Below are 25,591 nucleotides of genomic sequence, written 5' to 3'. Positions count from 1 at the left end.
AGTCGACAACTCTGAGAAAACAGTTTTGGTAAAAGCTGATCTGTGTAGACTCGGACGTATTGTGAGAGAGTTGAAGGTTCTTGAACAAGGAGAAGAATGGAACAAGTGGATTGTCAGAGAATGGAGGATAAAGATGTTCTTCACACAGCCGATGAGCTCATTGATTTTATGGAACTTTATAACGGTAAACATAAATTGCACTCTATTTGACGTGACTGCTTTTAGGTCTGAATTGCATTTCATGGGAACCACAAATAAAAGTTTGAATGAATGAATGAATTTTTTTTTTTTTTATGTGAAAAAATACATTTTCTTTCCTCTACAGATTAAAATGTTATTTACATTAAAAGTGTATGCATTGCTACACATTCAATTAACTGAAATTGACAAACCTGACCAGTGTTATTAATTGCTCATGCATTTATAAGATCTATTCTTAGACATTGTTTGAATTGAAATGAACACAGCACATAGAGATACAATCCTGCAGATCATTTGTGTGTAATGTATTCGCTCACTATGTTTGTAAATGCTGGTTTTCATGCTTTTCTCCTGTCTGCTCTGCCCTCAGTGGAGCAGGAACAAATTCAGAAGAGAACCTTCACCAACTGGATCAATGCCCAGCTGTCTAAGGTTAGAGTCAAAGTTCATCAAAGTTAATCTTGACTTAGAAAATATATATCAGTAATAGACTCTGTGTCATGTTTATCTGAATCCTCATGAACTTCACTTGCATTATTTTGAATCATTTGTATTAACTGCGAATAACACACAGGACTTTTTCACTTTCGGAAACTGCACCTAAACTACAGATAAATGACGGATATGGAAAGTGTTGTTGGTAGAGGTCATTCCTGCAGGTTCTCCAATAGCGGGGAGGGAATGAGGGGTGTGCAGGGGGTAAATATAATCTTCTCAAACATGGCCCAGAAAGACAGACAGCAACAGGAGTTGTGTCAGCGCACACACTCGTGAACGCACGTATTCACAGCCACGGCTACTTATAAAGTGAGCAAATGACAATCAGTTTGACGTGACTTGGCGTCCTACAGGCATGAACGGGATGTGTGCACACATAAAAGAGACATCAATGTGTCATTTCAGATCATTTCAGATGCTCATTTCTGTCTCCCCTCAGTTTTATGCAAAAGGTTGAGTTCACATAAGCTTGTCTGATTTGTCCTCTAGACATAATTTGAATATCTGCCTTGAGCATTGACTCCTGTTACCTAACAAAACTGATACAAATGGACACTATACAATATTCCAGCAATACAATTTAATTCAAAAAGTTTTGGGTAGATTTAAGGGGAAATTTGCTTTGTCATGAAAATTACACTTACAAGTAAGTGTAAAATTGTTTGTTTGTTTTTTAGCCAAAATGTATTTTATATCTTAATTCTGAGGTGAGATATGGCCCTGAAATGTTTTCGTGTGATTTGCCTGAATGGTTTAGTTCTGAAGTTATAAACCATGTGCATTCTGGTGTTTAATGTGGGATATTTCATTCTGATCTCTCAGAGGAGTCCTCCGGTTACTGTGCTGGATCTTTTCAATGAATTCAGAGATGGAAGCAGACTATTGGATCTGCTGGAGGTGATGAGTGGTCAGAGAATGGTAAGTGTCTAGTTCAATAGTTGTTAAAGGAATAGTTCACTCACAAATGAAAACATTATTTCTTATGCCTTAAAATTAAGTAAATAACTTCATATGTAAAAAAAAAAGTTATGTGGAATTGTCAAGTTCACATAACTTAATTTTTTTCAATTACGAATTAAGTTATTTACTTAATAATGGCAGTATGTGCAGTATTTTAAGTTAAATCAACTGATCACTTTTTACAGTGTATGGATGCACGATATATCGGCCACCATTTCGGTATCAGCCGATATATGTTCATTTTAAAGGAATAGTTCACTGAAAGTTTTTCTGTCTCACCCTCAAGTTCGGTAACCAAGCAGTTGATGGACCCCATTGACTTCCATAGTCAATGGGGTCCATCAACTGTCTGGTTACCAACATTCTTCAAAATATCTTCATTTGTGTTCAGCAGAAGAAAGAAATTCATACAAGTTTGAAACAACTTGAGGGTGAGGAAATGATGACAGAATCTTCATTTTTAAGTGAACTAATCCTTTAACTGATTTTTCAATAACCTATGCTGATATCTAGAGAGCAAGATGGCCATCGCCCAATATATACACAAATATATCTATGCATGTATAATATAATGCAATATAATTTGATAAGATTTATGAGACTATATTAATGTTAATTTTGCACTATTACACTCCAGATTTACTTTATTTAATGTGCACTATCCAGTTACTAGGCTATTGGTGCAAACCGATAATCTCAAAATGGCCAAACATTGGCAAATATAAGCATCTATTACAAAAACTTAGTGGGATTTTCTAATAATCATAACCAACCTTCATTACAGAGCCGGGAGAAAGGAAGGGGGACATTTCAGCACAGATCAAACATTGAGAAAGCTCTAGCGTTCCTTATGAGGAAATCGGTAAGATGCCACACTTGGAAAAAACTCATGGAAATATATTTAAATGGGCTTTCAATCAGTTTAAATTTGCACACAAAAAAGTACTGAAATGTGAAACTACATTTTTGTTTGTTTGGGGAGATTTTATGTTCCCAGCATAGGACTGAATGGGGAAAGTACATATTAAGAAATTAAGCTGTATTTTATTTGTTTTTATGTGGAGTGAGACTTGTTCGCATGTGGCTAATAAAAGATTATGGTCTGCTGCTTTGAAGAACAATCGCATTTTTTATTTTTATTTTACCTAGTTTTAGTTCTCTTCTGTGTGAAGGTGAAATATCAACATCTGTAACTTTATCAACATCTTTACCCTGCAGATCAAATTGGTCAACATCAATGTCTCGGACATCATGGACGGCAAGCCTTCCATTATTCTGGGTCTGGTCTGGACCATCATCATGCACTTTCATGTAGGTTTGCTGTCTCAGTGTAACAAAAGAGACAGGGTTATATCAACCCCTAGATATAAACTGTTGGATGATTTTTCTGATGGGTCTTTTACGTTGTTTAGATTGAAGAGTTGGCCAGCACATTGTCCTTTAGTTCTCGTCAGTCGTCTCTGGAGTCGCTGGCGAGTTTGGACACTCGTTCCACCAGCAGCAGTGCCCGCAGCAGTCCAGTGCCACCCCGTGGTTCTCCCCTGCACGCACGTTTCCGTGTATCTGCCAAGAAAGCCCTGCTGCTGTGGGTCAGAGAGCAGTGCCAGAGGTGAGGAACAACCTGCTGAAAGGGATTCTTGGGAACAGTGAGATTCTGGACTATAAAACCATTCATCTTTTTCTGTCTTTTCAGGGCTGGTTGTACTCTGAATGTGAAGGATTTTAAGGTGAGCTGGAGGAGTGGCGTAGTGTTTCTGGCTATACTTCATGCTCTAAGGCCGAATATAGTGGACCTTACCAGAGCCCGAACAAGAACGAACAGACAGAACCTGGAGGAAGCCTTCCACATTGCTGAAAGAGAACTTCACATCCCCAGACTACTAGATCCAGCCGGTAAGTGTGTGTTTGGGCAGTGCAAATGTACTGTATGCTGTGCAGTTTTGTTTTGTGTTTAACAAACAGCAATACGTTTGTGCTTCTGTTTTCTATGTATATGAATTATCATATAAGAATGGTGTATTTGTATTTCAGATGTTGATGTTAGGGATCCTGATGAAAAGTCTATAATGACTTATGTTGCTCAGTTTCTACAGTACTCTAAAGATACTTCTGTTTCTGACGAAGAAATGCAGGTTAGACACACACACACACACACTTAGACTTTTTTGTACACTTTTGAAGATTTCTTGTTTACTTTTTTTCACTGTTTACAATTACTATACCCTAACTTTGACCTTTTACAGATGGCTTTTGCCATTTGAACCATTTCACTAGTGAACACTGTCCTCACAAGTATGGAAATAAGAAATAGTTCAACCAAAAATGTATGTTCTGTCATAATTTATTATTCTCATGTTTCAACTATTCCTTGAATTGTTCCTTTAGTAGGATTAACTACAGCCGCACAATTAATCGAAATAAAACAGAAATCACGATAGAGCTTTCATTTTGAATCATATTTTGAATCACAAACACAATTTAATAAATCGGAATCGTAATTTTTTCGAAATTAGATTTATGTAATACTATATTTGTGAGACTTTATTCAATCATAATTATATATCAAAACAAGTGATATTTGTTTTTTGTTTGTCAAGTGATAGTGGTTTTCCTCCAACATTTCACACTGTAAATCTAAATGCTCAAATGACTCTTTATGCTCTCTTATCTCTTTATCTCTTTTTCTTTTTCTTTCTGTTTTCCCCCTCTCTATGGTGGTTTAGTATCTCACTCCTCCTCAGCGTCTCTCTCCTGTCAATCTGCCATCAGACTTTACTCCCTCTATATCTGCGTCACCTCTAAGACAGGTACTTCTATCTCTCTGTCTCTCTCTGTTATTTTTAGGTATGTGATTCATTCATTTACTGCTTTTTCTCTTTTAGCTTGGTAAAGGTGTGTCAGTTTTTGCTATCAGTATCGGGATTTTTCAAAAATGTCTATGAAAGGTTAATTTGAACTTGTCTGGCCTGTTTAACCTGTTTTGTGAGCGAATACACTATACTGTTATTGTAAGTGGTTGACACATAACATGTTTATAGACTTCTTTTAAATCATCAAGATTTTGGGTTAAAATGTAAAATAATGTGTAAGTAAAAGTGTATATCTTCCTGTAGGTCTAATGATTGAAACTGACTGATTTTGACTAAAGAGTTTGAATGCTATGGCCCACTTTTAATTGTTTTACTTGATATGTTCTCTGATCAGGCTCACCTGTTAATGCCCTGTCCAATCAAATCAGGCCCTCCCCAATCACCTGATACAGCTAGAGCTGCTGGCCCTGGGGTAAAATATCCACCCCCCACTCCCCTTTTTAAAATACCCCCTCTGATGCTCCGTAACCAGTGTTTATACCAGTGTTTTGCATGTATAAAGATGCTGATGACTATACACTCAATTATGAAGATAATCCCAGAAATTACAGAACTAATCCATTGAAACCAGAGAAAATCCCTGAAATTAAGGAGATAATTCAATTAATAAAGCCCCTCTTGTGTTTAAAGATTCTAATACACTGAACTTTAGCTTTCATGGTACTTGGCAGGAGCATTTTAATCACAGACATGCTGAGAAAGTTGGTTTGCTTCCTATAGAGGACTGCAATACTAAACTCTGATTGCTTTACTGTTTAGTGTGCAGTGCAAATGATTTAACTCGTGCACAGCTTTAATCTTTCATTTTACCTCAGATATTGATTGCTGCTTGGTTCGTATAACGTTACTATAATGATGACACAATAAACTCCCTAATGGATAATAACATTTTTCTGTCTGTCCAGACCTCAGCCAATCAGAAGGCTCAGGAGGTCACATGCTGGTTGGATCAGGCCTATCAGGAGCTGATAGAGGGATGGGACTCCACAGAGGGAGAGAGCTATGCTGAAAGATACCAAGTAAGACCTGAATATCAATGAATGTCTGAGGGGACGTTTACACAAGAACAGCGTTTTTGGTAGCCTGGTTTTACCAGACTCTCGTACATTTCATTTGTACAGAGAGTCTGGCCACTCTCCATTGACAAGCGTTAACTTCCTTGAAGGCGGGTACTCTGTTGAAGTTTAAAACTATTGGATCTGCCCAGACCCACTCTGGATCTGCCATAACCAATCGCTAACGTTTGGTTGTGACATAACCCTACAACTCAAACTAGCGCACGACCTCAACGTCATCGTTCTCAGCCACTCCCTCTGTTCGCTGATTGGACCGGTAAAAATTTGGCCGGAGAAAACTCACGAATATACCGCAAACCCAGACAGAGTGCTGAAGTAAAAATGAAAATTGAGCGGAAGTACGTCGGAGGGCTGAGCCAGGCTACATTTTTGGGCCCTGTTTTGAAAATGGGTTTCATTGTGCAAGTTTTTGAAACCGATACCGTTATGTCTCTATGTAAACTACAAAAATGTGAATTTGTGATAACGGTGACGTCATGCGGATGTGTGTATTACGTGTTCAGTCTTTAGCCGTGTAGTGTTTCTTTACAAAGTGACATGATCGCCAACTACTGGTATGGCGGCATAATACGTTATTTTTAGTTGTTTTCGCAGATCTGTGTGAACGGGGATCGGTTTGACAACGTTGTCGTCCGTACGTGAAAAACGTTTCTGTTTTTAGTACATCATTGTCGACTCGTGTAAACGTACCCTTATTTTAACTTAAACAATCCACACTGTGGAATAATGCACTAAAATGATTAAATTCTTGAATTTGAGTGAAGAACATTCTTTTTCTTTTTTTTTGCAATAAAGACACAATCATCATACCTCAAAACAAAATTTTATGAGCAAATCTGCTTTATTTGTTTGTATATTTACACATTTAATATGTAGCATGTTTACTGTAATGTTTTCTAATACCTATTGTGTCATTGACTGTGTTGAGATACTGAGTTATAATATCCTGGTAATCCTGGTAAATAAACACTTTTTAGATTTGCATTGGTTTTGTTGTACATGATGATTTGCTTTTGTTGTTGATTTGTTGCATTAATGTTTATTTACATTTGTTTCAGGTCTTCCACACCTTCATTGTGTCCTTCAACGAGCAGAGGCGGCCCGTAATGCCGTTACTAACAGCGATGAAGAGGACACCTCAGCTCAGTGTAGAGCAGAAAGCCCTCAGACGAGCATGGGACACTCTCGCTGAGAAGGTCAGAGTTCACAGCATCACAAAAACGTTCTGTTGTGTTACTTTCTTGATATTTGATGTGTTTTCTTTGATTATTCAATTTTGTGCTGAGATTCATTAGACTCAATTGAAAAACAGAAAAATAGCAAATGAATATATTTGTCTAAATGTGTGCCATCTAAATGGATGAACTAGCTTCCTAGTGTACAGAAATACACAGAAGTCGTATGCTAATTGATTTGCACTGATATATGTGTCTTTGGTAGCTGCGTGAGTATAAAACAGAGCTGGACCTGAGTCTCCCATCTCCACTGGACATTGTGGGCCGCTGGTTGTTGCGTATTGAAAAGGTTTTATCTGCCGAAGAGGGCGAGCCAATGGATCATGCTCGAGCCGCGGAGGAGGCCCGTGAGAAACTCGATCTACTAAAGGTTTGACTGACTTCCATATGTTAATTTTATGATGCTATAGAGCTGTTCAGTCATGAAAATGTAATTGATGTCATATTTCTGCCACATTTTTGCAGGTGTGTTTGGAGGAGATGTCACATCACATCAAGAGGTTTAATATGTTTCAAAACACAAATGAGTTTGGAGAGACTCTGGTGCCGACAGACAAGATGGAAGAGATGAAGAGAAGGTGAGTTTGACTGCTTAATCAGACATGAATCCTACTGGGAATGAAACAGCATAACTTTTAATGACAATATTTCTTGTTATCGTTTCATGAACAGCAGTAAAAAAAAAGTTTAATTATTTTGTGTACGTGTCCATTTTCAGGTTCACCAGTGTCCGTGTAACAGCTAAATATCATGGTATTAAGCTGGAGTACCATGAGCGCAGACACACAGTGTTAGACCTGCTGAATCAACTCAAAATTAAACTGCGTTCTTGGAAAAGAGCCTACATTTCCCAGGAGGCTGTTCGTGTCCTAATGCAGGACTGGAATGTAAGTGAAAAATGACAGAATGCTAAAAGTGCATTTACGACTGGGCATTACTTTGCGATTACATTAAAAGATTGAAATCATTAAAGCTTTAAAATTTGATCACAATTAATGTTTTTAGGAGACTGTGAACAAACAGGACTTGACCTCTTTGCTGGATGGAGCCCTCCACAGATTTAAATTAATTGCTAACAAATACACCAGCAAGGCTGCCTTGGGTAATACAAAGGAACTGTGTGTGTGTGTGTGTGTGTGTGTGCGCGCATAGTAATTACAGTATAAATAAATATGACAATGAAATGGCATTTTTTGGAAAGTGTTATAATTATTGATAAGCTGATGTCTGCTTCAGCTGGAGACTCCACACAGGTAAATCGCCAGGTGGCTGATCTAGAAGCAGATGTGACAGCAACTCTGGAAGGTATACGGATGATGAGGGGAACTATGGGACGTGTGTTGGCAGCATGGGACTCTTACAGTGATATCTATACCTCAATGCGCGCATGGCTGGAGCAGGGTCCGCATAGTCAGCGACACGGGCAGAGAACAGAGGTACACACAAACTTTTAATTTACTTTTTTATTGTAGTTTTAAATGCTATAAAAAAAATTGTACTGGGCAGAAAAACCTTAAGTATTTTAATAGCTGTGTGTGAGGGTTTTTTTTCTTCTGTTTTTTGGAATATAAACATGCCTATCCATCGACTTTTTATTTATTTAATTTTTTAGGTGACATTATCAGTGATGTCAGAGTGGAGTTCTCGGCAAGCTCACCTGAACGAGGTGGCCAACTACCTGACTGAGGTCACAGACCCGCAGACTAGCCGCGCTATTTCAGACGAACTCTGCAAGATAAATCTGCTCTGGGCTGACTTTGCCAAAACAGCCCAGTTTGTGAGTCACCCATCATGTTCAAACTTGAATGGTCTATGTGCAAACATATTCAAAAGTGAAGTATTTAAAAATGTGCACCTGTCTTGACTTGGGACAATGAGTTGTTTTGTCCGATTGTGTTGGACAGAGAATCTACTAATTAGTTTGCATCTACAAATATAAAATAGGTTAACACAGATTGGATGGTAAAGCTATGCATGCAGTTTTTAGTAGTATTTTGAAGCAAATTGTATATTTCAGTCTTTGGCTGAGGAGCCCAGTGCTGGCCCATCTAGTCCTCAGACAGTACAGGCCCTGATGAGGGAGGCTACTCAGTTACTGAAAGAACCTGTGGATGTGGTTTCTGGATCGCTACGTACATATACAAAGAGACTACAGGTACGCAGTCTGTGAACAAACTCTTATGCACGCACTCACGCATAAATAAAAGAATACAATATAAACTTCATATGCCCTGCCATTTTTTGTTGTAGCTATTTGTGATTATGTTGCTTTATTTTTTTGTTTTCTAAATTTGAGACTAGACTAAGTTGGATTTAGCTTCAAAATTTTATTTCTCCCAGCTTATGATGAAGAAAATAAAGGATGTGGATCTAGAAGCCCTCTCCCCATCTCTAGACTGCTCTCCAGAAACCCTGAGCAAACTTCAGCAGGCCATTCCTGAGGTAAACAAATACATTGCTTTGGGTGGCCCCTTCAGTTTCATGTGAATTGTGTTAATTTACCTTTGTGTATACTATCAGATTATACATGACCTGAGAATATTAGCAGATCATCCTGTTTTTAAAATGTGTTAATCTAACAATAATTATGATCTTTTCTGATGCTTGTATTAATTTCTGTTTGTATTTGTTTGTGTATCTATATCTATCCCTGTATAAATAGGTATTGCAGACACTCTGTGAGGCTGAACAGGTGTGCGATGAGCTGCGTGTGAGTGTGAGTGGGTTAGACGGGCGTCTAGCTGAACTGTTACACTGGGAGATGGAAGCCAGAGAACTGTATCAGCTCCTGAAGGAGGAAACACACAGGCAGAAGAGAGGACAAGACCCTAGAGCCCGGGTGAGTATATAGAAGTATATACCACAAAATATTAATTAATTCTCCCTCTCTTCTCGCTACATCTCTTTACTTGGCTGAATTGAAATAAATTCTCTCTTTTCCTGTAGCTGTTAATTTCGAGAGGGCTACAGTTAGAAGGTCAAGTGGTTATGGAAGAGCAGGATCTGCAGGTGATGGTCATGACTGGTCAGAAGACTTCACCACTGCAGTATCTCATGGCATCCACCATGCAGGATAGGGTCCGCTCTGTTGTTGAAAAGTCACAGGTCTGTCTATCGCTTTTAGATTAACAACACTTTAAAAAGCTAAAAGCATGATTGCACCTATACAATATTAATTTGAAAGATTGAAAGATACAGCATTGAAACAGCTCTTTCAGTAATTATCAATTATGCCATAAATAATGTTTTCTGATAATTTCATATAATGCCAAGGAATGAGTAACCATGTTTTAGAATTGTATGCAAATGCATTATGATTTTTAAATTTTGCTGAACCTCAACAGGAAGCCGTAGGCATGCTTAGCTCTTTGGGGGCTTGCAGAGACAGAAGCCCTGCTAGAGACCAGCCCCCTTCCAAGGTTTTTGTCCAATATCAGGAGGCAGAGGAAGAGTCCAAAACCCAGAAGCTCTCCTTCCAGCCTATCTCTCCTGTCCCTAGCCAGACAGAACCCCAGCCTGCAGTCAGAGCCAAAGTCCCAGTACCTTCTCAGAAATCATCAGAGATACCTTCTCAAGCTGTAGTTCTCAAGAGCCAGCCGTGTAGTCAGCCTGTGCCTATGATTGTTGTACAAGACTATGAAGAAGAGAACAGGAGTCCACAACCACAAATACACCCCTGTGAGCAAGTGAAAGACTCTCAGTCTATTGAGCAAGTGAAAGACTCTCAGTCCATTGAAGTGAAGGCACAGAAAGTTGTCCAAGCTCAATCAAAAATCAAAGAGCATCTTGTAGAAAGCCAGACATCTTTACAGCCTGAGACACAAAAACAGACAGAAAACCAGTGGAAGATGCAAGCTCCAATTGCTAGCCAACCCTCACAGAACCTGCAAAAAGCAGCATCACAAGTTCATAATGAACAACAATTAGCAACACAGCCACACGTGCACATCCAAAAACAAGAAAAAACGCAACCTACAAAACTGCAGAAGGTTCAAGCACAAACGACAATCCAGTCACAGCCTCAGGGCCAATTAGAAACACAATCACAGAAAGATATTACAAGCCAACATCAAGCTCCAAAGCAGCAGAGGAAAGCAAAAAGATCCCAGGCAAATCTGCAGAACAGACCTTGGCTTCAACAGAGGAGTCAGCTGGAAAATGTTACCCAAAAAACAGCTCAACTGGTGCCACAATCTCAGTCAGAGCCAGAGGACAAGGGTCAAATAAGTTCTCAAGCACCACCACAGCATATAGTGACTGTTAGCTCACCTGAAGCTCAGGGACCTGTTCATGGCACGGTGACAACACAGTCTAAAAGCATTGTTGAGAGTGGTGAGAAACGCATGAAGCAAGCTCAACCTGTTGCACAAGAGGAACCCCTTATAGTGACACAAAAACTACCTCAAACTGTGCCAGCAGTTGCAGCACAACCAGTGATTCAAAAACAACCACAACAGTGTGTGTCTCCTCCGATTAGTCAACAAGTATTAACCCAACATCCACCTCAACCCTCTATATCAACTCAAACACAAGGAACTACACAATACTCACAAGCGACTGCACCTATTCAGCAACAAAAGCAACCTCAAACATCGATATTGACACCACAGCAACCTCAAGTGATGATCCTGAAACAGGCACAACCTCAATCCATGACTCCCATGCAACCACAATGGCAGCCACAACAGACTATTCCACAATCTCATCCTGCACTGCCGCAACCACAAAGATTTCCAGTGACCCAAGCAATGCCCCAAGGCATTTCCAGACCAGGGCAGCAGTACCCAACATATCCCATTCAACCACAAGTAATTATGCAGAGACAACAGTCACCACATGGTGTAGTGCAGACCCAGCAACCCACACTGCACAATCCGACTGTGATTTCCCCTCAGCCCAAAGGTGCATCCACCATACAACCCAGAATCTTCTCTATGCCTCGACCCCAGATGCCTGTTCAATCTCAAACCCAAACTCAGGTTGAAGCACAGGGAAGTGCACCACTTATGATTCAACCACACGGGCAACCCCAGTGGTATCAACCAGGAGATGTCTCCCAAACTTACCCCAGAGTCCAAGGACCAATTTCTGTTGCTGCCCAAATGCAGCCTCTGGCCCATTTCCAAACTCATCCCCAACCTCAAAGTGTCCCTCCATCTCAACCTAAGCAGTGGTCAACAGTAAGACCAGGCATAGTAGCCCAGACCTACCCCTCTGTTGAATTTCCAGGTCAGAAAGTCCAAACTCAACCTCAAATGGCAGTTTACCCTAAAACTCAGCCGCAACCACAGCCTCAGCAGTGGCCCCCTGCTAGACCAGAATCACCTTGGGGTCAATCACAGATAAGACCCCAAGGTCCAGCACAGCATATGGTTCCCTCTCAGCAATGGAGACCTGTCAGTCCAGAGAGAGTCAGTCCAGTATACCCAAAGGCTGAATCTCAAGGGCATGGACCATATCCTCAGCCCCAATATCAAGCCCTTCCAAGGCCACAAAGCCCTCAACGGCAGTGGGGTCCAGTCCAGCCAGAACATCAGTTTCAAGTCCCTTCCCAGACTATGTCCCATGGTGTTCTCCAGCCAGTGGCTCCATGGAATCAGCCACCTGCTCAAGCTCCCATAAGATCTCAGAGTCCACAGCAGCCTCAGCAAAGTCAGCAAAAGTGGGGTTCATCCAGGATTGAGGCCCCATCTGAAACTCTCATCCAAAGTCAAGCTGCTCAGACAGAGCTTCAGTCTCAAGATCTGACAAAACCTCAGTTACCAGTACAGGAACCGCCCCAACAGCAGTCAGCTCCTCGGGTTAAGCAGCCAGCACTTGCCCAGGCTCCCCCTAAAACCTATACTGAGGCTTATATAAAGGCACAGGCCCTGGTTAGGAATAGATTTGAGGAAGCCAAGCACTGTCTTCAAGAGCACATTCTCGAAGCTATCAATGTATTCAAGGATAAGCGAATGACAGACGAACAGGCATCAGTTAAGGAGGTTTGTCCATTTTAGACATGACTTGGTTTGCTTGGTTTTCTCTAGTGTTTTCAAGAGCCAAAAAGCCAAATTTCATGAAACTTGTTTTTTTCAGGAGACGCTCCGGACTCTGGACCCTGAACTCCTTGAAGAGTTCTTGAGGGCTACAGAAGGGATGGAAGCTTTCTGCACCCCATCTGAACTTAGAGACATGGAGTTTTTCACACAATCTGTTAGAACACAGTGGAAGGTATATGCGTAGTAATATTAGTGCTTGTGTGTCTATATCTGCAGTGTGACTGTATTGCAATGTTATTAACCATATTTATTTTAGATACTGTTTAACTGAAATGCTCGACAGTATATTGAACTGTATGTGAAGTTAACATTAACTCAAACATTAAGAGATTGTGTGTTCTTTTGTGTGTTGTGTGTTCTTTTATTTAATTAATATTTTTAGGCTGTTCGAGTGCAAATATCAGAATTTTTGAGGCAACTCAGATTTGAGTTAACCCGCCTGCATTTTAATCGTATGGTTGAGATATGTGAGATGCTCTTTAAAAGGGAAAAACTCAGCCTTAGGCCTGAATCCGTATCGGAATCAAAGGGAGAGGTAAAGTTACTTACAACCCTGACCACAGAGCATGAACATCATATGATCGAATGGGAAATTTCTCTCTTTCTTTACATTTTTATTTCCTCCTTTCATTTTTTTTAAATTGAACTTTTGATTTGGGTTCCATTAATCCCTACATTTCTTGTTCTTGTCTTTCCTCTTAACCACGTTACTACTCACTCATTTGGCATGACACAATTTTTATTACCAGTGTTTGCATGTTGCAAGGCAGCAAAATATTGCAAAATACAATAAAATACTGCCAAATTAAAACAGTGCCCTTATTATGCTATTTTAAAGGTTCCTAATCCTAATTTTGTTTTAAAGGTCTCCTACAACCGGTTTACATTCATCAAAGGTTAAAAAACTATTTAATTTTCTCATTTTTCAGTTATTCTCAAACGACTCGTCCGATGATTCAGTCTCTCTAAATACCTACTTTATGCGAGCTACTCTGTTCTGATTGGCCAGATGACCCAGTCCATTGGTCTACCGCTTACAGCATGTGTCGGAAACAAAACGCTTAATACCATAATTTAACTTCAGCTCCGGAGGCTTCCTAAAATTTAGAGTTCAGAGTCGATTCTTTCTTTTGAGAGACAATAGCTTTATTTATCGTGCACTTTTGGTTTCACAACTTTGCAAATCGTTTACATTCACAGACAGCTATATAACACACTGAATTAAAGGTAATATTTGAAAAAGCATAATAGTGGCACTTTAAATAAAAATTATAAATGACAAAATAATCATTTTGTGATACAGGTTTAGTGATACAGTTTTTTATCGCTTCCTGCAGGCCTGTTTTTCAGGAGAGGGCAGTCTGGCAGAGGCAGGGCAGCAGCTTGAAGCTCTGAAGGAGTTATGTGATACTCTGAGCCCTGAGGACGCACACAGGCTTGCACAAGCCCAACTCAGAGAATGTGAGAGACGGCTTGCTGCCATCCAGCGGCAGTTTAGTGGAGACAGAGATACACCTCCTCCGGACACTGGGTATAAGAAGGAGAAAGAGCCTCTCTCATATGTGTTATTTATGTCTGATAAAAACATTTTGGCATTAATTAATTTTTTTTAATGGCTAATAGTTCACAAACAGAGCAAACCCCTGAGCCACCCCCTCAGAAAGCACCTACAGTCTCACCACCAGCTGAGAAGCCCAAAGAAGTTATTTCAGAGGTACAGCTATATGAATATTTTTTAGGACATATGTTTTTTTTATATATAATAAAGTTAGTCCCTACTAAATTTATCTTTGGTGCATTTTGTGTCTGGGGTTTAGGCTGTTGCACCGGTTAGCCCCCAGCGACCGAGAACTGTGGAGAAGAGAGAGATAGTGAAACAAACTAGTACAGAAGAGGACAGGTATGGATAAAAAGAGAATATTGTTTATGTTTCTGTATATGATTGTTTGTGTGGTATTGTGTCAGATTCTTATGGTTTACATCTGCTTTTTTCTTGGATTGCTCAGGTACCGCAGCTCCAGATTTGCATTACAAGCTCAGCTAAACAGAAATGAGCAATGCATGCTGGGAGATCGTCCCTCAGAATCAGTCACTCCCACAGACCTGCAGAAAAGATTAAGAGAATTAAAGGTAATGCACTGTGTTTTGTGTAGTTTTAAAGCTGGTGATTTGATATCATTATGCATTTTCAAAGGACAATTACTATAAAAATCAGGCCGTAGGAACTTTTAAAACTGGCAGGGAAATTACTAAATTTACCCCCTCTCTTTTTTGTTTTAGTCTCTGTGGGACGAGACAGAGACTTTGTGGAAGGAGTATGAAACACTGTGTATGCAATGTGTTCAATTCAACGAACGATCTGTCGAGCAGGACCGAATGGAACTCACTGTCAGGTGGAAAGAGCAGAGGTCACAGTTACAGGGCAGGTATGTGTGTGCAACAAGAAAACAACCCTGTCATGTGAAAGTTTGTGTGTTCTGACATTGCATTACTTTCATCTTTCAGAGCAGTATAAGCTTGTGTGTTTTAAACTAGTGAGCTGAAATAAATATTCACATAACACTACAGCATATTACAGCTTCTATTTTGTTCTTTCACCCAGTTTCACCCAAATGATCATATGATCCACTCAAATCAAAGAGTTCCAGAGAAAATATCCTGTAGCCAGACTGTCTGTGTTTGCATTGTGTTGTTTGTTAAAATAAGTCTATGCTCTCTGTCAGGGTGGATTCACTGGGAGCAGCACTTGAGCTCATGGACTCCATTACGCTGAAAATTTCAGAGTTTTCTGAAAGGCTGGAAAAGTTCATTAAAGAGCCCAAAGACATTAAAGGATATACACTAGCTAACCCTGTCATTCTGAAAGATGTGAAGGTGAGAGACATTTATATATATTAATTTATAAATCTTATTTATGGTTCTGTTTGTGGTTAAGCTTCATTATAAAGACACAAATACCATTTTATTTGGTTAATGTAGTTAGTTTTATTATCTGACTCTAATTTATATGTATATAGCATTTATTCCTAATAATATTTACTTAGAATGTTTAATATTTATATCCACTGAGTAAATGAAATGATACAAGTACACAGATGGCATTTTATTTGGTAAATGTTGTTATTTTTTGTAGCTATGACTCTCATGCAACACATCATAAAATATGTAATGTAATATTTACTTTTTCTACTTCAGCTGTAACACATTAATTTAGTATAATAAATTATTTTTAAAAAGTGGGGGGAAAATATTAATGCATTTAATAATGCATTCTGATGATCTGTACGTAACAGGCTATGTATGTCTATTCAATTACATAGTTCAATTCGACTGCATCATTTGGATATCTTTTCTCAACTTACTGTATATTTGTATATTGATATTTGCTATTAATTTGAGTCATCTATCAGTGCTTTGTGCAATTACTATTTAAATATAATATAATCTGAGAGACAAGGAAGTTTGACGTAATAGATTCCATAGTAATGTCACCGCATGTTTTTTGCATGGGATGGAGCTTTTTCTCCATCCCATCTTTTTATCTAAATATCTAAATATCTACCTCGTCCTCATTTTCAGGACCTAGATGAAAGTATCCAGACCGAGTTGGATCGTCTGTCTCGATTCGACTCTGAACCCAGTCATCTGGACCTGCGAGACCGATCGCCTCTGACTCAGGTGGTTCTGAACCACAGATCCAGCCTTGACCGACTCAGGCAACAAGTGCGCAAGAGCGACGCTGCTGCCCGTGCCCTCGACCGCTTCCTCATGTCCCTGCGGACCGTGGAGCTCGATGTCTCTTCTGTGCAGAGCGCCCCTGGCAATGATCATGTGGTACTGCAGGACAGCAGGTCTAAGCTGGCACTAATCAGGAAGGGACTCAGCAGCCTTAAGGATAAGGCTCCACAGCTGGACCAGCTTTTGGGCGGAGCACAGCTCGAGGTGACCCAGGACGGGAGCCCTGTTTCCTGTCTGGATATGGTGGGCGTCCTGGTTCACAGGGTGGAAGAGGCAGATGATCGTCTGATGATTCGACAGAATGAGTTCCAGAAGGAACAGCAGAATCAGGGACTTGGCCTGAGGAGGAAGACTATGCAGGCTGAGCTGAGAAAGGTGCAGGGGGCAGCAGAAAAACAAGGTCTAAAGGATCCCACCATGCCAGCTGTGCAGCACCGGTATTGACATTGTTTTCATGCTTTTGTGTGCAAGTGTGTCTTGGAATTGTCTTTATTTGGGCTTAGTAAATATTGATTTGGTGTTAATTGATCTTAATTTGATTAATTAATCAGCATGTGATGTAATTTAATTATTTAAGCAATTTAATTGATCGATAGCCCCTTTTTTTAGCAGAATGTCCAATTACACTGTGTGCATCTGTGTTTAGGATTCGAGCGCTGTCCGATCTGGAATCACATTTGAACTCTCTTCGCCCTGAATACGAAAGCATCAAGAAGCAGAAAGAGCACCCTGATCCAGCAGACGAAGAGCTGGACTTCCTTTGGGAAGAGACTGAGAGAGCTGTATCTGACAGGTGGGTTCTAGACAAGAGACAAGAAAACTAAATTAATGAAATTTGCACATATTAGCCTTATAGGGTTAGTATAGGTTAGTATTCACTCACCTTCATGTAATTCCAAACACAAATGAAAGATTTTTAGAAGATATTTTTCATGAAACCTGAGATATTTCTGTCCCTCCACTGAAAGTCCATTCCACCAAAACTTTCACACTTCAAATCGTTCTTAAAGAGATTATAAAATAATTCCATATAAACCGAGAGGTTTAATCCTTGTCTTTGTGGGGATGTTTTTTGTTCCCATGAAGAAAAAAAGCTTATAAATCCATACTAAGTGATGTTTTTTTGAAAATGTAATAATGCAGAAAGTTTTCTGTGATGGGTAGGTTTAAGGGTAGAGTTAGTGTAAGGGGATAGAATATACATTTTGTACAGTATAAAAATCATTATGTCTATGTAATGTCCCCATAAAACATGAAAAACCCAAATTATGTGTGTGTTTGACAGACAAGAGCAGTGCACTGTTCTTATGGAGCTGCTGAAGAAGTTTCAGAACTGTCGCAGTAACCTAAGCAACACTCTCCAGAGGGCAGAGCAAACGATCAATGAGCAGTCATCATACATGGGCAAAGACAACCTGCAACGCCTCCTAGCAAAAGTATGTCAACCTCAGACTAATCCCAACTCTTCACAATACATGCTAATGTTATAATGTTTTCTTTCACATAAAAAGTACTTTAATACTGGATTTGTACCAGCAGGTGTCACTCATAGTAATGTCGCTTCATTACTCATAACACTAAGATCTTTTAAAATTCAGAATTGTTTGTTGTCTTATGTTTCCATCATCTACATGTACATAATCTACGTTTTTATTAGTCTGAAAGAAACTACTCTCATCATTGCTCTGACGAATCGGCGCCAATGTTTCGCTAATACTTTAAGATGCTTGATTGGTCAGATCCTTCATATCCTGTGGTACATTGTTATTAGTAATTATGATGAATAAATTTGGTAATTTATTATTTTGCATGGTCTAAACTGAAAATTCAATAACTGCAGGGTCATTGTTCATCAAAGAAATTCTTACAGGTTATAGATCATGCTTACCTAGAATGAGTAGCTTTAGATCCTTAACCATCAGGCCACCGTGGTCACTTTTTCTATTTAATCTCATACTGTTTCTTTTACGTGTAGTCCTTTATTATATTTACACTATGCGTTATTATTACAGGTTGTTGGCATAAAGGAGGATCTTAATGGCCTCGGACCCAAGATGGAGGAGTTCAGATCTGTGTGCAGACAGTTGCAGTCTCAGCTGAAGAAAATTCCTGATTGCTCAGAAACTCCTTTTGAGATAGAGGCAGATGCTTTGGTGGACTCATGGCTGGATGTGAGTATATGAAAAACATCTGTTCACATGCATCACACTTTCAGTCATTTTAGTTTCTTGGTTAATCTGCGTGTCTCTCTGGCAGGTGTCAGAGAAGACTGACTGTTACATGGATAACCTGCGTTTGGGTCTGGAGTTGTGGGAAAAACAGCTGGTTCTGGGTGGAGACGTTGACAGCTGGACTTCAACTAAACTTATCGTCTTCTCAGAGTCTCACCCTTTTAGCAGTGAGACAGAGGTTCTCAGCATGAAGGTGTGTCTTCCCAAAATGCTTCATAAGGATTCAAAATGTTCACAGACATGGACTAAAAGGCACAAGACTATCGTTTTGATTTAACAGGTTCTTTATGTTTTTTTAGAATGAGATTCAGTTTCAGGAGGACAACCTTGAACACTTCCACAGGAAGTTGCTAGAGATCCAGGAACTGCTGCAGAGCAAAGAATCTCCACTTGAGTTACAGGTGAATGTGCAGATTACTTTTTCTGTTTATTAAATGATTGCACTTTCCTAATTATTCCTAACTTTAAGTGTACACACACTGTCTCTCTTAGGTAATGGAAACAAACCTGAGGAAGAAAATGGAGCAGGTGAAAGAACTCTTCTCTGACTGCACTGACGTGTTCCAGGAGCTCCTCACAGTTAAAGCTCATTTGGCTGAAAAGATTGACACTTATAAATCATCTGTGAAGAATATACGCTCCTCAGTAGATACGATTAGCTCAGAGGATCGCACACAGTTGGATGCGCATTTACAGGTATGATTAACAGACGGACATGTGTAAACTCTCTCTTTTGGTGTATCATTTAATTCATTTTCTTTTGTAGGACTTGTCTGAGCAGCTTTTGGACCAGGAGGAGCAGGCTGAATCTTTGCTGAAGGAAATCGATCTCATGTCCAGCATTACTGGACCGCAAGCTTTGGAGGAGCTGACCAATCACACCAAGCATCTCAAAGACAGCATTGCGGAAATACGAGAACTGATTCATCAAAAGAAGGAACAGGGGGAGAAAAGCTTCCTTCAGACTATTAAAGGTTTGGACCCTCATTCTTTGCCAAGTGCATTGTGCCATTACTTGGAAACTAATTGAGAAATAATTTTTAGAAAGAAGTACATGTTTAAGTGATTTTTGTTTTGTCTGTTTGTCCCATTTGCCCTCTGCAGAAGAGTTCCAGTCATTTGAAGAATGGTTGCAGGATGAGCAGCTCTCTGTGAATGAGTGTTTTGAGAACCCTGAGAGGAAGCAGGATGTAGAAATGTCCATGCAGAGATTGACAGTGAGTAACAGTGGACAACCTTATGGTTATGGTTTCCGGCATCCGAGGCCCTATGGTTATGGTTTCCATTGTGGCTATGACATTTTTCGAAATACTTTTCAACCTTACTGTACAATACACTAATTGGACATTGGACAGCAATCCAATGCAAAGAGTCACCAGGTGTTTGCAGCCTTAGTCAAAAGCATAATTCTAAAATAACAGGAAGGATTGAAATTTAGTAGTGTCTGTTTTACAATACTGAACAGTTTGTGTTTTCTTCAGAATTTCCTGGCATCTAAAGAAGGTGAACAGCGTCTGGCCCAGCTGAAGGAGAGATTTGAGAGAGGTGAACGGGCAAAGGTTCCTTCTGAGGCTCAAGCTTTGCTCTCCTCATGGCATCAGGAACAGGAAGGAGAACTGGCCACACTCAGGGCTCACTGCCAGGGACGCCATAAACAGCTAGATGACATCCTCCACAACCTCAACAGGTACATGGACTGAGCTCACATCATAGCTATGTGTTGTTACTGTTTTTTTAATCCATTCATTCATCCAATCATGTCTTTATGTATTTAGTTTGCAAGAGGAACATAACCATTTGAAGGACTGGCTTCAGCACAGGGAGAAAGTGCCAGAACAGAGAGAAAAAGTCCGACAAATCCAAGAGGAGTTTCTTAAAGAAAGGTATTCGCTTTTCAAAATGTTCATTTTGTATTTTTGTTTAAAACAAAAATTTCTTTCTTTTTTTTATAGTTAATTTTTTTTACAAAATTAACTATAATTAATGTGAAAAAATTTAACAACACTTTTCCATTTTCTTGGTTCTATGACATGCAGGTAAACAAATTATAATTTTAGAAATATAAATAGGAATATATTAATTTTGTAATAATACAGTTAAATATATATAATTATTAGGATTTTTTGTATTATAAGTTACTAATACAATACTAATATTTGTCAAATTTTAAACTCTCAAGCTTTAAATTTGGTGGAAAACTGCAGAGAGACTTTAATTCTTTGTTTTTAGTTGACCACAGGTTTATGCTTTAACCAGAAGTAACAAATCTGGTAAAATTCTTAAAAATACTGTCCAGGAAAATGTTTCATTTGTATGAATAGGAAAATAAAATTATCGTGGAACACGTTGCATATCCAATTGCATGTGACCCAAACTCGCAGCACGGAGTTCATTTGGAGCAGCGTTTGCGAGCTCCTCCAAGATGCAGAAACACTGGATCATGCTGCGCTTCATCAGACTTAAATCACAGCCTTTTACAATGTGTTCATTGCACTAAGCCATACCGCGATTTCAACTTTATTTAAATTGAACAGCCCTTTTATTTGTTAAATTGTACAATTTAAAGGGGTGGTTGATTATGATCATACTTTTTTAGCTTTAGTTAGTGTGTAATTCTGCTGTTTGAGCATAAACAACATCTACAAAGTTACAATGCTCAAAGTTCAAAGCAAAGGGAGGTATTTGCTTTTAAAGAAATTGCTTTTTAAGGACTACAACAAACGGCTGGTAGGGACTACACGACATTCCTCCCGGGTTAGTGACGTCACCAACCCTCGAATTTGCATAAACCCCGCCCCCGGAACACAATTTATAGATTATTAAGACAGAATATGCTAATCAATGACTAGAAGATAACTACACATAAGCTAGATAAATTCATCAACGAAACATTCAGAAATGTCCTGTTGCATTCTACATGTTGTCACTTCTTCTTGAGTCTCTCCATCATTGTCTGAATCCGATTTGAACATAAAAGGCTAAAAGTTTTTGAAATTTTCAGTGCATGTCTGTGTGAGTGCTGGTTTTCTGGTTTTCCCTGAGCAAGAAAGCTTTGATGTGCACAATTGTTTGCAAAAATTGCAGTTGAATTACATATGCTGCCTTTCCACAACAAAAATGAATGACCTGTGCTATGTTTTGGGGAGCAAAAACTGATACTGTACACCCATAAAACCTGCACATTTCTTCATCCTTAATCTACAGTGGTCGTATGGAGGCATTCAATGACCTCTTATCAACTGTAAGGATACGTGGCCTGAGGGGTGACCCTTTCCTTAGAGACAGCGAGATCCTGATAGACCAATACCACAGCCTGGGGATTCTTTTGGAAAATCAGGCCCAAGCCCACAAGACCCTCGATGATCAAACTGAAACATTCCAAACCAATGCAGAGCAGATCAGAGCCTGGGTCAGAGATTTAAAGCAAGGACTTGAGTGCATGGGCACAGACACGCCAATCCAAAAGAAACATATGAATGCTCAGGTGGGTCTCCTAACCATCACTCTTTGGATTTTTTAGCTGTGTTTTGCTGGGGGGAAACATATATTCAAACATTCTTAAACACCTAAAGGAATAATTTACAAGAAATGTAAGTTCTACATTAATTTACTTGTTCTAAACAAGTATGACTTTAATGTTTCTATTTAACACAGAACATCAAATTTTAAAGAGTATCCTCAATGTATTTAGGATAATTTGTATGTTTCTATGTTTTAAGTCTGTTCTGAATCTAAGTGCTGAAGGTGATTCTAAACTGGTGGCTCTGAAAGAAGAAGGTGATGCTTTATGTGCTCATGAGATTTTGGAGGACACCAGAAGACAGGAGCTCATTCACACCCTTAGAAACATTGAAGATGAGTGGAAAAGAGTTCTGGATATGGCTCAACAATTAAAACATCAGGCAGAACTTCAAGACACTCTCTCCCGGGAACTAAAAGATCTACAGGCCCAGGAAGAGAGCTACCAATCCTGGGTAAGAGAACAACTGCAAATGCTGCACTGTCTGGGGAAGGAACTTCAGCCACAGGAAAAACTAATCAAAATACAGGTAAGGGCAGAGGAAAAAGTTAGTTTTAATTGAAAAGTCATTTTTAGGAATCTTGAATGGTTCTTATCTACCTAAATCTAAAGGTAAATGTTGCTTGCAATGCACATATTGTGTTGGAGAGTAATGTCTGTATATCCTTTAGGCTGTATTAGACCTTGGTGATGAAGCTGATTCCAGACTGGCCAGTTTACAGAGACAAGGAAAAAAATTATGTTCTTATAAAGAGCTTGACAATGAGAGGAGGAGCCACATTGACCAAACCCAGAGAGCGATAGAAGAGGAGTGGAGGAAAGTGCTACAACTTGCCCAAGAGCTCATGAACCAGGTCAAGCATGAGGAGTCTCTCTACAAATTGATACAAACCTTCTGTGATCAGGGAGAGGACGCTCGGTCCTGGATTAGACGGCTCAGAGAGACCCTGGGTTCTCTTCATGTGACATCTTCCGTTCAAGAGAGGCTTAATGGAGTTGAGGTAATAGAGAGGAATATTTAACCCTTAAATGGTACAGTAAGTGGGTGGGCCTAATTTATGATAAAATGTAATATCTATTGAAAATAGGGCAACTACTCAGGTCAAGTGACTTAACTCCACTCACCTCATCTTTATCTAAAAGAATAATTGCAGTATGTTGTAAGAAATCCTCTGGTTTTGAGGTAAATGTTAATATTTTATGTATTAACTATATTTGTAGGAACGTCCCTGTCAAAATACCGTTTCTAAGCATGACGTTATTTATTTTGAAAACAGATGAAAATCTAAGGGCATACACTGGATTATATCAGATGACTAAAAGTAGCCGACACATCTTAAGCGTTCAAAATGGAGGGCTACACAAATATCATTGGTGCATAAAGTGATAGGATGGGTCTTATTCCTTAGTTAAAGGGATAGTTCACCCAAAAATTTTAATTATCCCATAATTTACTCACCCTCAAACCATCCTAGGTGTATATGACTCTTCTTTCAACCAAACACAATCGGAGTTATGTTTAAAAATATCTCCTGGCTCTTCCAAGCTTTATAATGGGAGTGAATGGTATCTGAGATTTTGAAGCCCAAAAAAGCGCATCCATCCATCATAAAAGTAATCCTTACGGCTCCTTAAGGTTTAATAAAGGCCTTCTGAAGCGAAGCGATGAGTTGTGTGTAAGAAAAATATCCAATGTCCAATGTTCCAGTAATGGCCGTACGCGAGTCAAGTTTCGGCGGAAGAGTGACCTCTGACCCGACGCAGGATGTAGGAGTAGCGTAAGCTTAGGTAAGAGTAGATGCCTCTCGCTGTTCAAACAAATAGGGCTGGGCAACAAACTCAAGCTTCTCTTATATTCTCATTTTAGACTTCTAATTCGTGGCCGGTGTTTTGTTTTGCCCTTTCCTATGCGCTTCCACATTTGTCAATAAGTCATGCGTCGGGTCAGAGGTCATCCACCCGAACTAGACTTGCGTGCATCCGCTACCGGAAGCCAGTGATTATAGTTTATAAAGTTATAAATATGGATAAAACGCATCGCTTCGCTTCAGAAGGCCATTATTAACCCCTGGAGCCATATGGATTACTTTTATGATGGATGGATGTACTTTTTTAGGCTTCAAAATCTTAGGTACCATTCACTCCCATTATAAAGCTTGGAAGAGCCAGGATATTTTTTAGTATTACTCCTATTATATTTGGCTGAAAGAAAAAAGTCATATACACCTAGGATGGCTTGAGGGTAAGTCAATTATGGGCTAATTTTCATTTTTGGGTGAACTAACACTTTTAGAATCAATACAATATGTCCTGGAAAAGTATATATTTATTAAAAACCTATAAAAGCTACGATTGGCTGCACAAATGCTCTAAAGAAATAAAAGCATTATATAAATGTTCTAGATGAATATCCTGTTTTTTTTTTTGTTGCTGTTTTTAGGCAGTACTAGCTCATAGATCTGAGGGGGACTGTAAACTTGCTGACTTAAAGACAAAGGGAATGAGTCTGTGTTCCTGTGAAGATCTAGAAGAGGACAAATATCAGACAATCCAACAGACATTACAAGATGTACAGCAAGAGTGGACGGGAGTTTTGGCGGATGCTCTTGAGCTGAAGAACCAGTCAGAATTTGAGGATTCTCTTTCCAAAGACCTTCAGGATCTTCAAGAACAGGAGGAGAGCACTCAATCTTGGATCAAAGAGCAGCATCTGAAGATTGAATTGCTAGGTCAAGATACTCCATTACAAGAGAGAATGAATGAAGCTCAGGTAAGAGACAAAGCGTGATATTCAACCTTCAACAAATATGTCTGACTTACTTGCTGACATGTTTTATTGGTTTATGTACTCTAGGCCATCCTGAACTCCGAATCAGAGGGAGATTATAAGCTTGCCACACTGAGGAGGAAAGCAGAGGGTTTGTGCTCTCGAGAAGGCCTGGAGGAGAAGAGAAAACAGGAAATCCAACTGAACCTAAGATCCGTTGAAGAAGAATTGAAGAAGGTCCTGGCAAGTGCTCAGGAACTAAAGAACCAGGCTGAGCTCCAGGATTCTCTTGAAAGGGAGCTTCAGAATGTATATACCCAGGAGGAGACCACCTGGTCCTGGGTGAAGAACCAGAAAGATGGCCTGGACTCACTGGGAACAAGCACTCATGGTACACAGAACCAAATTGAGGAGAGACTAAGCAAAGCACAAGTAAGCAGTATAATATGGAGAA

The 25,591-nt window shown here is 39.5% G+C and overlaps 1 protein-coding gene across 1 annotated transcript in view; it reads left to right on the top strand.

The window, feature by feature from the left end:
* Positions 1-25,591, top strand: part of syne2b (spectrin repeat containing, nuclear envelope 2b) — a 111,165-nt gene that overhangs the window by 8,386 nt on the left and 77,188 nt on the right. Inside the window, exons 3-47 of the mRNA XM_084391392.1 lie at positions 572-633; positions 1,522-1,617; positions 2,444-2,521; positions 2,878-2,970; positions 3,072-3,268; positions 3,353-3,552; positions 3,691-3,791; positions 4,383-4,466; positions 4,864-4,941; positions 5,435-5,548; positions 6,664-6,801; positions 7,046-7,210; positions 7,306-7,418; positions 7,559-7,727; positions 7,846-7,942; positions 8,077-8,276; positions 8,453-8,617; positions 8,858-8,995; positions 9,181-9,282; positions 9,503-9,679; positions 9,787-9,945; positions 10,185-12,824; positions 12,919-13,053; positions 14,219-14,412; positions 14,505-14,595; positions 14,699-14,781; positions 14,888-15,011; positions 15,162-15,307; positions 15,605-15,755; positions 16,461-17,056; positions 17,266-17,412; positions 17,905-18,055; positions 18,632-18,790; positions 18,876-19,043; positions 19,150-19,251; positions 19,343-19,546; positions 19,617-19,824; positions 19,955-20,067; positions 20,332-20,537; positions 20,626-20,733; positions 22,055-22,334; positions 22,570-22,899; positions 23,042-23,371; positions 24,811-25,140; positions 25,225-25,569. Of these exons, the coding sequence (XP_084247518.1) occupies positions 572-633; positions 1,522-1,617; positions 2,444-2,521; positions 2,878-2,970; positions 3,072-3,268; positions 3,353-3,552; positions 3,691-3,791; positions 4,383-4,466; positions 4,864-4,941; positions 5,435-5,548; positions 6,664-6,801; positions 7,046-7,210; positions 7,306-7,418; positions 7,559-7,727; positions 7,846-7,942; positions 8,077-8,276; positions 8,453-8,617; positions 8,858-8,995; positions 9,181-9,282; positions 9,503-9,679; positions 9,787-9,945; positions 10,185-12,824; positions 12,919-13,053; positions 14,219-14,412; positions 14,505-14,595; positions 14,699-14,781; positions 14,888-15,011; positions 15,162-15,307; positions 15,605-15,755; positions 16,461-17,056; positions 17,266-17,412; positions 17,905-18,055; positions 18,632-18,790; positions 18,876-19,043; positions 19,150-19,251; positions 19,343-19,546; positions 19,617-19,824; positions 19,955-20,067; positions 20,332-20,537; positions 20,626-20,733; positions 22,055-22,334; positions 22,570-22,899; positions 23,042-23,371; positions 24,811-25,140; positions 25,225-25,569 (10,067 nt within the window). The remainder of the gene's footprint in view (positions 1-571; positions 634-1,521; positions 1,618-2,443; positions 2,522-2,877; positions 2,971-3,071; positions 3,269-3,352; positions 3,553-3,690; positions 3,792-4,382; positions 4,467-4,863; positions 4,942-5,434; positions 5,549-6,663; positions 6,802-7,045; positions 7,211-7,305; positions 7,419-7,558; positions 7,728-7,845; positions 7,943-8,076; positions 8,277-8,452; positions 8,618-8,857; positions 8,996-9,180; positions 9,283-9,502; positions 9,680-9,786; positions 9,946-10,184; positions 12,825-12,918; positions 13,054-14,218; positions 14,413-14,504; positions 14,596-14,698; positions 14,782-14,887; positions 15,012-15,161; positions 15,308-15,604; positions 15,756-16,460; positions 17,057-17,265; positions 17,413-17,904; positions 18,056-18,631; positions 18,791-18,875; positions 19,044-19,149; positions 19,252-19,342; positions 19,547-19,616; positions 19,825-19,954; positions 20,068-20,331; positions 20,538-20,625; positions 20,734-22,054; positions 22,335-22,569; positions 22,900-23,041; positions 23,372-24,810; positions 25,141-25,224; positions 25,570-25,591) is intronic.

Source organism: Rutilus rutilus, assembly GCF_951802725.1.
Source record: "Rutilus rutilus genome assembly, chromosome: 20".
Lineage (NCBI taxonomy): Eukaryota > Metazoa > Chordata > Actinopteri > Cypriniformes > Leuciscidae > Rutilus > Rutilus rutilus.
The sequence above is the reverse complement of the archived record's forward strand: the minus strand, read 5'-3'. Positions and strand labels throughout refer to the sequence as shown.